A 12,397-nucleotide genomic window follows, 5' to 3' on the forward strand; every position below is an offset into this window, starting at 1 on the left:
CATTATTATTATTTTAAAATACTTATTAAAAATAATAATGCATTATTATTATTTTTATTTTTAGTAATATATATACATAATATATATATTTAATTATAATTATTTTTATGCATTATTATTATTTTTAATAATAAATTTAATTATAATTATTTTTATTGGAATATATATGCATTAGTAATGATATATATATATATTATAGTTATGTGTATATGTGTTTTGTTAATTATAAATAATTTTATTTTTAATATATATATATATATTTGTATATATATGTGAATTTATATATATATATTAATTTAAATATATGTAGATGAATATTTGGATATTTAATAATATTTTTGAATGCTGAGTCAGCAGATTTTTTGCTGAGTCAACAGTTTTTTTTTGATGAGTCAGCAGTTTTTTTGCTCAGTCAGCAGTTGCGTTTGTTTGATTTGAAAAAAATTTAAAAGTTTGGGTATTTTTGTGGGAGTTTTGAAAAGTTCATATATTTATATGAAAATTTTATAGTTCGGATATTTATTTGAGATTTTTGTAAAAGTTCAGGTATTTTTATGCGATTACCTCTTGAAAATTTGACGTGTCTAAAATATAGATGAAAAATTACTAAAAACAAGTATAGATGGATATATATATATATATATATCTTGTGATTGCATCTACAAAAACCATCTTCTGTAATGTTTGGGCGAGAGAACATATACATACATGCATACAAAGCACACATTTATATACGATAATGTTGTAATTGTGGAATGCAAAAAATATCACGTTATGACATGTGGTCGCATGTGCAAAGGGTCAGCCCGACCATAAAACACACCCGCAGGGGACAAAGAATAAATGCGATCCCTGCGAATTAAACTGTTATTTTCTTACTCTCTTTGACGATTTGTTTTTTTTTTTTCATTTTGTGTTATTTAAGGAATTTTGGTAGCCACCCATGATCACATATTTACAATCCTAAATTCACTCACATAGAACTTACAAAGTAATTATATATGTAACTATTTGTTTATCAATGATTTAAGTATCTCAAATTATCATATATGGTATTAGAATATGGATATGGGAGGACCATATCGCAAAATTGTATAAATGGAAAGAAATTATCTTTAGATTATTTTCTATCATAGAAATTAAATATAAAATATAAAAAAAATCGTTTATAGTAAACAAATATAATATAATAGAAACGAAGATGACAAAATAGTTAAAAAAAATTACTATCATATCATATGTATCTACTACCATATTTTAATGAGAATAAGATATATGATTTTTAAATGAATGTGATATGAATTTATCCATTTTTATCATATATTATGTATTTTGTATAATCTGATATCAATAATTATTTTATTGCTTATCCAATGTCTCTATATATATGTGTATATGTAGATAACGACAATAAGTATGAAACCGGATATACCTAGAAATAAATAATGAACGAGTTAAGATGGTTTGTATCGAAATTCGGAGTGATTTGAATTCGAATTCAAATGTTACACTTTTAATATTTTAGAATCTGATTTCATATATGAGATTATGATATTTCGCCAAATAGTTTTTATTTTCGACGAAAATATTTAAATTTAAAAAAATTGAAACTATTTTATTCATTTCCAAAACATGTTGAACGGTGGTCCCGTGTTGGGTCTCCACTCCATTGGCATTCCTCGACATTGATGACCAAAAGTCAATGAAAAAATAAATAAAAATTATAAGAATGTTATTTTGTTGCAAAATATCATATTTATAAAGTTTTTAAGAAAATGGTTAATGGGCTGAACATTTATATCATATGGTAAGATGGAAAACTATATTAGATGTACATGTCGACATTGCATTTGCAGTGCAGTCAATGGATGGACTGACCATTAATCTCTTTGTTTTACATTTAAGTTGCTTTTATTTTATTTTAAATGTACCTTTTTTTTTAAAAGGAGAAATCCCTACCGTTTCATTTGCCATTAAAGCACTTTTTTTTTTCTTTCATCATCTCATTTGAACGTTTCGGACACAAAATTTAAATTTGAAAAATCAAACCATATGGTAACGTTTTGCTTAAAGTACGATTACTTTTTATCTATTTTTTTTTTAAAGAAATGATATCCGTTCAATTTTGTTACTTGATGTTGTTTTAGATCTAGTTATGTTTATATTAAATTTGGTTTCTATAAAAAAATGATTAGTTTAACACGATTTGTTAGTTTAGATTCGAGTTTTTTTTAGTTATTATGTGGTTGGATTTAAATCTGACTAATTTTATTGTATACAAAATATATCTAATAATTTATCTCAACGAAAATTAAGGTTTTTATTTAGACATGCGTGTGTCATATTTATCAATTTTAAAAAATAAATTAGTGGATCGTATGGAATGAGATTTCGTATTTTTCAAATTAGGAATATGTACTGCTGAGAGTCACGAGTAGATTTATATTTTATTAGGTGATTTTTTTTATAGCAAAGATTGTCAAATTGAGAGGGGGTAATAAAAACCCGATTCGGTGTCTTAATTCTCTTATTTATGTTTTTTTAAGGAACATATAAAAAAAATTAAATACAAAATTAATGAAAAATCTAAATTATCTAAACCTAAATAAATCTCTATAAAATATACATAAAATCGTCCTTGCTGAAAAGTTTATATCACTATCTAAAAAATTGTAATTTAGATTAAAGAAAATCATAATTAAAATTATTAATGTTCATAAACTGTTATTTGTAAATTTTTTATTAGGTGTGTTAGGTGGATATTGCTATAGCTGCTTGGATACTTTGTTCCACCCTCTTTAACCTCCAAATTTCAACTACGTTAGTTAATCTAAGTTTATATATATATATATATATATATATATATAAAAGTGAACAACTCGTAAGAAATTCAGGAGAGTTGGTGAGACTAAAAGGGAAACAATCTGATTTTCTCTATTACCACTTTTGGAAATTCATTTAGATATTTTGTCTGATTAATATCCTAAATAAACTTAGGATATGTTTAATATTTTTGGTTTTGACGCTGATGTCCAAAACTTAGGAATTAATATGGAAAAATGCAATCATAACTAAGGTTAAAATCTTATGCCTTAACATAATATTTTCATCTGATATATTCCTCAAATATGTATATATATATATATATATATATTCACAATTCTATTAGCGAAACGATAGTTAAAATACAGAGTTTTGTATGATTAATCTCAAATTTCTACGAGCTTAACAGTTGATTATTTTGCACCAAAGGCGCATGTGGTGCAATTATTCGAATACTTTTTCTATTTATATCTATGGCTACATTGCTTAATTAAATGTCGCCACGTGTCATTGCCAACACGGGACCACGAAAGAATGTCATAAAGGCCGAGCAAAAGGATTGATTCGTCCGACTATATATATATTACGTATGTTTTTTTAAAAAATCTTTTATTTAACAAAAAAAGTTTATGTTATTAAAAAAAAATTGTTCCAATTTTGTAACATTCGAGGTTAATATGAAAAGGTAATTGGATTCTGTGGTAATATATATATAAATCCAAAACAGTTAATATATGGGAAAATTTGTTCAAGTTGGTTTTGTAACAGATTAAGTTTTTTTTTTGGAATAATAGAAATAGGTTTTCCATGTCGTTCGTCGTTTATGCGCGGAATTATTAATTTTTTTTTGGTAATTGTTTTGCCAAAAAAATTGTTTCTTAAAGTATTTTATTTTTGAAATTTCCAGTTTGTAATTTCGTGTATGCTGAGCTTCTCTCTCTCTCTCTCTCTCTCTCTCTCTCTCTCTCTGATTCTTTTCTCTGCAATAGAAGCAAAAACGTCGGGAAAATTTTCTATCGTTTTCTCAGCGGAATCCTTCACTGTCCAAGTTGCCTCCGTCGGAACACAACGTAGACCTTTCTACCATTTCGGAATTCCGAGAATATCAGCTGGTAATCTCCGATTTCCTGCGTTTTTTTTTGCGCTTCTCCGAATTCTTGGGGATTTTGTTTTTTTGTTTTTTTTTTGCTGTAGATACGGTTTGTTCATTTTTTTGTTTGAATTGTTTATTGTTATCTCGAGTCTCTTCTTTGGGGTTTTTCTGTTTGGTTGCTCTGGAAGACGAATGGTGGGAAAATTTCGAGAGAGAGAGAGAGAGAGGGGGGGCTTACGGCGGTCAAAAGACGCCGAATGCCTTCGTTTTTTGGTGGGATTCCCGAGATTCCTTCATAGTGATTCCTTCTTTTTCTTCTTTACTTTCTCGCGTACCAAACAGGATCGAGAGCGTACGCTGGTTCCACGGCTTTTTTTTCTGGATCCTGTTCATCTTCAGTTTTCTCGAGAAAATTCTCCCCGGGTATGATTAGGTAATTTGAGCTTTTCGTACTAAGTTTCAGAACAGTTTTGCCCGAAATCGAATGTAGATTTTTTGAAGCCTATGTGAATCGAACCTCGGTAACAATTTTTCAGAGCTCGACTTGCTCGTTCCTGTAATCACTACGAAGTGAAAATGTACTTCCGCCGATTTTCATCCTCTTTGTTTTCGTTTGTTGTCTCCACGACTGAATTTTCTCGCAAGCTTTTGTTGAATAGTTGATGGTCAACGACGCCATTTTCTTCTTTGAACAACGATCTGTTGTGTTTATCGCCTGACAATGTGCCATTAAATAAACCTTATTTCTTGATCCACCATTGTTCTTGCAGGTTTCTAGGCGTGTAAATGGACCAGAGAGACAATAAGGGTTGAAGGGTTGATACGGTAGAGGAAACCAAAAGACAATGAAAGAGGTGTCTTTTGGATTGATTGTCGGGAGCTCAGTAGGCGTGGTGGTCGGCGTGCTGTTGGCTATTTCGGCTTTGTTCTGCCTTAGATATTACAGGAAGAGGTCTCAGATAAGGAACAGCAGTTCTAGGAGGAGTTCGACGGTCCCTATCCGGGAAAATGGGGCTGATGGTCGCACTGTCATGTCGGACTCGACCACTGGTCAAGATTCGCCAGTGAAATCCTCGTCTAATGGCATGTCTGGTTGGCTTGAAGGGTTTAGCAAGAGGAACAATGTGATTCCTGCCTCTGGCATATTGGAGTACTCTTATAGGTATGTTTGCCCGTGAGATTCCGGTGCAAATCCACTGAATTGCAGATTCTGGATCGAGATTTGCTTTTTAGTCTTGTTAATAAATGAGGGGTTGACTTCTATTGTTGATGTTGTCACGATTTCTATTGTTGATGTTGATCATTCTTTAATTATCTTTCGATTGTGCGAAGTAAACTAACCAGATTATGTTTCTTGGTGGTTGATGCAGAGATTTGCAGAAAGCAACCAGTAATTTTACGACATTGATAGGCCAAGGAGCATTTGGACCTGTCTACAAAGCTCAAATGTCCACCGACGAGACTGTTGCTGTGAAAGTTCTTGCAACCAATTCAAAACAGGGCGAAAAAGAGTTTCAGACAGAGGTAGATCTCCGTGAATCACATCTAATTACCTTCTACTCGTGTTCTAAGCAGAAAATATGTTTTCAGAGTACGAGGATTCTGAAAAAGTGAGTGCCAAGCAGAGTAGAAAGCTATTCATCTCCTTATGGATATGCCCGGAATGGAATTTAACTTGTTTAAAATCACTGTAGAAGTTAAACTTTGTTCTCAATCCATAAATTTTATGCTCCTTCACTACCTTAATTGAGCAGTTCATGTTTCTTGTTTCGGTTTCCCTTTTGTGCTGGGTAAGTAGTGTTCATCTTATCATGCTTGTCGTATTTTCAGGTAATGTTGTTGGGAAGGTTGCATCACCGTAGCCTTGTAAACTTAGTTGGGTATTGTGCGGAAAAAGGGCAACACATGCTCGTGTATGTCTTCATGAGTAAAGGAAGCTTGGCTTCTCATTTGTACAGTAAGCTAGCATCTGCCCTAAATCCGAAACTTCTGTTCCAGTAACATATGTAGCATGAGTTTTTCGCCATTAATACAGTCTTGATGATAAGCTTTGAGGTTATCCATTTGTGTTGAGTAAGATGCCTCTTCCGTACAGGTGAACAGAAAGAGCCGCTAAGCTGGGAATTGAGAGTTCATATTGCTTTAGACGTGGCTCGGGGTCTGGAGTATCTTCACGATGGGGTATGGGCCGAATGCTAAACCATCGATCCGATAGATTCCTCGGCTTGTCTCTTCAGGTTTTGTTTCATGTGTGTTATTGCCTGTCTGTTCTTTCGTTCCAGGCAGTTCCCCCTGTCATACACCGAGATATCAAATCTTCCAACATTTTGTTGGATCAGTCCATGAGAGCCCGGGTATGATTCTTCAACCTTTGAGAATTTCATAACTGTCTGAACGTCTGTTACTTATAGTTCTCATGTTGGAATCTTCCTCGGCCATGTTGCTTCACTCAGGTTGCTGATTTCGGGCTTTCGAGGGAGGAAGTGGTAGAAGGACATGCAGCTAATATCCGGGGAACATTCGGATATCTCGATCCAGAGTACATTTCCACAAGAACATACACCAAGAAGAGCGATGTTTACGGCTTTGGGGTTCTGCTCTTCGAACTCATAGCAGGAAGAAATCCACAGCAAGGTCTTATGGAATACGTCGAGCTGGTAAAAAAACAAAAACCCTATTTCTCTCAATCTCAATCCACCGTTACTGAATGTATAGAATCGCATTGAATAACATTTCCATGAAAAACAGGCGGCGATGAACGCTGAAGGAAAGGTAGGGTGGGAAGAGATTGCGGACTCGAGACTTGACGGGAAATACGACCTGCGAGAAGTGAACGAAGTGGCGGCTCTTGCGTACAAATGCGTTGCTCGTGCTCCTCGAAAACGGCCGTACATGAGGGACATAGTGCAAGTCCTGTCTCGTGTGATCACATTCAGGCATAACAGGAAACGACAGAGGAAGTTATCTCATCACAGGAGACAGGACTCCATGGAAAGTACAGGTGAAGCTTGTGAAGTTTAAACTAAAGACTTTAATTCTGATTTTGATTGGTTAGAGAGATTCTGTCAAGAAATAGGAAGTTTATAACTCACTGATGTTGGTGAACTGAACCTCGGAGGAGACTTTGAGGAGTGAAAAGGTTGTCTATATATTTTTTTTGTGAGAGATATATATATAAATATATACCCTTGTGTGTTTTTTTTGAAGTATTGGTTAAGGAAATTTTTTTTCCTGTAGAACGAGTTCCATGGTTAAGTAATGAAGAGAGATTACATTGAGGAAAATAGCAAGGAAAATAGTATAAATATATCAAATTGCTAAAAATTGTCAATTAATGGATAATTTTTTCTTCTTCTGTATATTGATGATTTAAAATTAAGTAAAAGTATATAAAATTTTAAAATATAATTAGATTTTTACAAGAGAATATATATATATATATATATAATTTTTTAATAATTTTTAAAATATAATATTCGAATTTCGAAGTAGTGTATTGTACATAATGGTATTATTAGTTTGGATAGAAGTTTGGTAAATTTTTTGGAGATCTATGTGTTTTTATAATAATGGTATATATTAAATAGAAAAAGGACTTGAATTTCCCCCAAAATAAATAAATAAAAACTCGAATTTTCATAAAAATGTTTTAATTTGATACTGTTGGGCTGTAATCGTGAACGTCGTCGTTTGCTGCTTCCACGTTTTGTTTTATTTATCGGTCCTCTTTTTCGTTGAGCGCGAAAAACTACAGCCTCGGTTTGTCAAACTGCTTGTCGTTCCTCAGTTTAAGCGGGAAACCGCATGCCAGTTTGAGAGGGGAAACCGCTCCATGTTCATTATGTGGATAATAGCCTAGCCATCCTATAAATCGACAATGGGGAAATAATTAGTATTGGCCCATTAATATTTCTAGGCCCAATTAATTTAATTAGCCCATGTTTTCCGCACATTCAAACCCATAAATTATTTATTAAATTTGAAATTAAAAAAGTAAAAAAAAAATTGAAAAAGTGAAGTAATCAGTGGGGCCTACATATTCCAATCTTGACCCTTCATCTGACACCCATCTAACGGTCAATAATGTGGATCCGCGTACTTTCATATTATTGGCTAATACTTTTCTTCTCCAGCTATATATATATTGTGTTAGCGGCGCTGCAACGACGCACATTGTTTTACTTCCTCGAAAGCGGTTTCCATTTTTCTCTCCGTTGTGATATTTCGAGAGAAAGCTCCCGGCTGTGGTAATGGCGGGTCGAGGAAAAACTCTGGGATCTGGGGCGTCGAAGAAGGCTACATCGCGTAGCAGCAAGGCTGGGCTTCAATTTCCCGTGGGTCGTATCGCTCGGTTCCTCAAGGCTGGGAAGTACGCCGAGCGTGTCGGAGCAGGTGCTCCGGTTTATCTCGCCGCCGTTCTGGAGTATCTCGCTGCCGAGGTGATTATCGCGTTTCCCTTCCCACTTTCTTTGTATTTGTTCTTCAATTGGCCATCTGATGTCTCTGTTACTCTGATTGGTTCTCGTTAGGGTTTTCAACTCGAGCTCATAATCGCTTTTGTTAGATTTTAATGTTGTGTGCTGTAGTTGGAAAATTTCTTGTTGGGTATGTACGTTAAATCTCTTGCTTGCGAAATCCTGTCTTTTTGGAAATTTCGGATTGAGTCAATCTACTTTTTTGTCGTATGCCTTTGAGCCTGTTTTATTGTTGGGGATCTAGGGTTCAACTTGCTGCGAATTTTAGGATCTGAGTTATTTCTCATCCGACTTGATATCTATCTTTTGATTTAATAGCGCACCATTGTTCTTCCTTCTGCTGTTTCTTTACTGTATTCTTGGACTAGGGTTAATCGAAATGAAATTGGCTTCGCTTGCTCTTCAGGTTTTGCTTGTTCTTTAGCGCTCGCTGTTGGGTTTCAGTCCTCTCCGGTTTTGCCATTAGGATGACAGAATTTTTTATGCTTTCTGTAAGTTTTGCTGCACACTTAGAGAAACTCTTGTTTATGCGATGCTGAACTTCCGTTGGGGATATCGTGAAAGGTTCTTGAGCTCGCTGGAAATGCGGCAAGAGACAACAAGAAGACCCGTATTGTGCCTCGGCACATTCAGCTTGCGGTGAGGAACGATGAGGAGCTGAGCAAGCTTCTGGGCGACGTCACCATTGCCAATGGAGGGGTAATGCCCAACATTCACAATCTCCTCCTCCCCAAAAAGACTGGTTCTTCAAAGCCTGCCGATGAAGATTAAGCTTGCAATTCTGTACTCTGGAACCCACGATGTTAGTTAGGACAATGTTCCTTTTAGCCCTTTTTTTTCATTTCATTAGACAGTGGTGATTGCAAGCTTCCTTCTGGTTGTGTGAATAAAACGAGTATCTTTTTCAAAGTAATGAAAGAAGCTTTGTCTTTTTTTTTCCCCCTCTCGTGTCTTGATCTTCTCCCAGGTATTTGCTGTTACATTTTCTATGTGCTGCAAAATCGTTCTCTTGATCTCCAGACATGACCTGGGATGGGAGGAAGCATGTCTTCTCCTTACATAAATTCCTTGGGAGAAAAAAAATAAAAAATTGAAATGAAATAAAACAAAAAGATTCACCGTGAAAATGGTGTAGGATACCCACCTTATCATGGTCGAATGGTAGACATTTCGTTAGTTGTTTAAGATGGCCAGTTCTACCGATATAAATGATTGTTTTCATACGGTACGGTAGGAGATATAGTCGAGTCAAATGGTAAATGTTTGAGTTTGAGATGATCAGGTCGTTAGTCCTTTAAGATGGTCGGTGGTTTAATTTAATAGTTGAAAAGGAGTTACATAATTTAATTGTGATACAAAGATTATCTTTGTACGATAGGAGATATAGTCGAGTTAAAGGCGAAATTCGTATGGTAAAAAAAATGTAGGGTTTTTTTATGCTGCTTTTGTATCATTCGAATTAAATTACAGAATAGGACCGTCATTCATATCTTTCAAAGATTTGGGCTTTTTGTATTCCTTTTGGGCTCACCTAACCATTCTCTCTAAAAGGCTTCATGAATTGTAATAATATGGACCCTCCATTGGGAAATTATTGCAAGAATTTAGCGTTTTATTTCATCCTTTGCTTTGTTCAACAATAAAGCAATCCACTCCTCTAAAGTGACTATATAAATTTGTTTTGTCAAATATCTAACTTTGGAAATCTCACACACACACAGTTTCTAAACGATATATTGTTGTTAACTCTATCTATACATTTATATTTCCAAATGATAATCGGTAAACTAGTTCTTGTTGTTAACTATATATTTATATATATAAACAAAGAACTTGTCAATGAATAGTTAATTAGCAGTTAATGAGAAAAGAGAAAAGAGAATTGTTGGAAGCAATTATGTAACTTTATTTGAATTACTTCCAATACCAATGATTTATGTTGTAATTACCCTAAAAACTAGCACCATCATAATTTTTAGATGTGCGGTCAATTTAACCATTAGGTGAAATATTACTAATTATGAGCATGGAGAAATAACATGAAGGGGAAAAAAAAACTTTGAAGGTGGGCCGCATAATAATCACACTATATTTGTATATTTGCATCCAATCATAGAAAAAAAAATATATTTCCTATTTTCTTCCCAACATTTTGTGGCAAATGTGTTATTTTCACTGTGCCCTTTTTAAATAAATAAATAAAAATTAAACCAACAAGGATGTGCTAACGAAACAAGCTAAGTATATAATTAAAAAAAAAAAGAATCTTTAACTTTTTTTATTTTATAAAAAAAAGAAGAAGAAATGGATCTAAGTTTGATGTGGGAAAACGACTTTAGGAGAAAACTTTGGAGCTCTCCACCAAAACCTAAATAGATTTGGCAACAACTTTGGACCGTCTTGGTCGCATGTAAGAGATAATATTTTCGTTCCGATTTATCAAATCGGATCAATTAAGACACGAATTCAATCTTATTAAATCGCATATCGAATATAAATTTTTATAAAAATAAATCCACCGAGTTCAAGAAATTGAAAATACTATTAACGTATTGAAAAAATAAATATTAATAATAAAAAATAACCAAGAAACTCGTAAAATTAAACAAAATAGAATCAGAAAATTATTTTGCCGACGCATATTTTATCTGTAAAAAAATAAAATACGGAAATAAAATAAGACAGATAGAAAGGAACGGAATTACTTTTATTGCTACATCTCTTTTTCTTTTTGTTCCATTACAATAAAAATAACTCACATATTTATAAGAAAATTAACAAATAAAATAAAAAGAAATATAGATATAACGAAAATAAATATTCATAATATTTAACATAATATTGTATTCCTCCAAAATCTAGATTTTTCTCCAATCACATATTCATTTTACTACTTCAACATTATCAATATTTATTTCCGTTTATATTTTCAATACAAAAGTCTCATATAATTAATTTTCTCACACAAATTTTCTTTACACGTGGAAGTAATTAGATAAATAAATAAGAGGTTTTAGCCTTTTAGGTTGTGATTTATAAATTATTCCAAGTCACCACCGACAAAATAAAGTAACGAATAGTTTTCTTCTATATTTGCAATTTTGCAGATTTATCCAATATTGCAATACGAAATCATTAGCAGTGTTTGCGTCGCAACGAGGAATTAATTATGCGCTCATTATATTTTTATGATGTTTTGTTTTATATCATGAATTGAAAAAATCATATAAATCAATCGTTATCATAAATTATGCAATTGCACAGCTTACAAATGATTTAAAAAAATATAAAATTCTTGATTAAATTAATAAAACAAATGAAACAAATACATACGTATCACGGTCGTAGAAATTTGAAATACGTTTTAGATGTTAGACGTCGTGAATGAAAACTGTCGATTCAATTGTGTAATTCGGTTTATCGTTTTTTTTAATCCACCAACTAATGCGAGAGGCGACCTCTCTTAATAATAAATTGGAAAAAAAAATCGAATCGAGACCATTTCGTATAACGATAAAAATAGAAATAGAATAAAGATTACATGCGGACCACATATCATAATGACAATGATTATTATTAAATGCAATTTCGTATGTCATATGGTACCATATATTATTTTATTTGCTCACTCGGAGTTGCAGCGACGGGTTCCTGCCTGTTATACGATGCCACGTTTTTGGAGAAAGGAAATAATAGTCTGACCCTATCTCTATATCTTAAAACAATATTTTAAATAATTTAATTTACGCTTGTATACTCTAAAATTCTAATTTGAGGATATCAGATTCGCGTTCGCCTTTAATAATAATCAATATAAAGATTTTTTATATTTTGGTGGACCGGTTCTTATAAATCCTGGGATTTTTCTTGGTTCTAATTCTAAAATTCAGATTCTTTTGTCCGTCCTTTCGTTATTTCCAATAATTTTTATTATTATTTTCTACGGTCCATTGTTATAACAATTTTATTTTTGATAATATTACGAGATAAATTAGAGATCATTTGT

The 12,397-nt window shown here is 32.9% G+C and overlaps 2 protein-coding genes across 4 annotated transcripts; both read left to right on the forward strand.

The window, feature by feature from the left end:
* Positions 1-3,754: 3,754 nt before the first annotated feature.
* Positions 3,755-7,122, forward strand: LOC104813406 (calcium/calmodulin-regulated receptor-like kinase 1). Of its 3 annotated transcripts, none has more exons than XM_010540964.1 (9): positions 3,755-3,935; positions 4,259-4,349; positions 4,687-5,078; positions 5,287-5,440; positions 5,747-5,873; positions 6,012-6,097; positions 6,199-6,270; positions 6,370-6,573; positions 6,665-7,122. In XM_010540964.1, the coding sequence occupies exons 3-9, from the start codon at positions 4,762-4,764 to the stop codon at positions 6,935-6,937; spliced, it is 1,233 nt and encodes a 410-aa protein (XP_010539266.1). In that variant the 5' UTR covers positions 3,755-3,935; positions 4,259-4,349; positions 4,687-4,761; the 3' UTR covers positions 6,938-7,122. The 3 variants fall into 3 exon arrangements, with proteins under 3 accessions (XP_010539266.1, XP_010539267.1, XP_010539265.1); XM_010540965.1 differs by having other exon boundaries at positions 4,259-4,339; XM_010540963.1 differs by lacking the exon at positions 4,259-4,349.
* A 976-nt stretch (positions 7,123-8,098) lies between these two features.
* LOC104813407 (probable histone H2A.3) lies at positions 8,099-9,332 on the forward strand. The gene is made up of 2 exons (XM_010540966.2): positions 8,099-8,355; positions 8,956-9,332. Exons 1-2 carry the CDS (start codon positions 8,167-8,169, stop codon positions 9,160-9,162), a joined length of 396 nt encoding a protein of 131 aa, XP_010539268.1. The 5' UTR covers positions 8,099-8,166; the 3' UTR covers positions 9,163-9,332.
* Positions 9,333-12,397: the final 3,065 nt, after the last annotated feature.

Source organism: Tarenaya hassleriana, unplaced genomic scaffold, assembly GCF_000463585.1.
Source record: "Tarenaya hassleriana unplaced genomic scaffold, ASM46358v1 Cleome20, whole genome shotgun sequence".
Classification (NCBI taxonomy): Eukaryota; Viridiplantae; Streptophyta; class Magnoliopsida; order Brassicales; family Cleomaceae; genus Tarenaya; species Tarenaya hassleriana.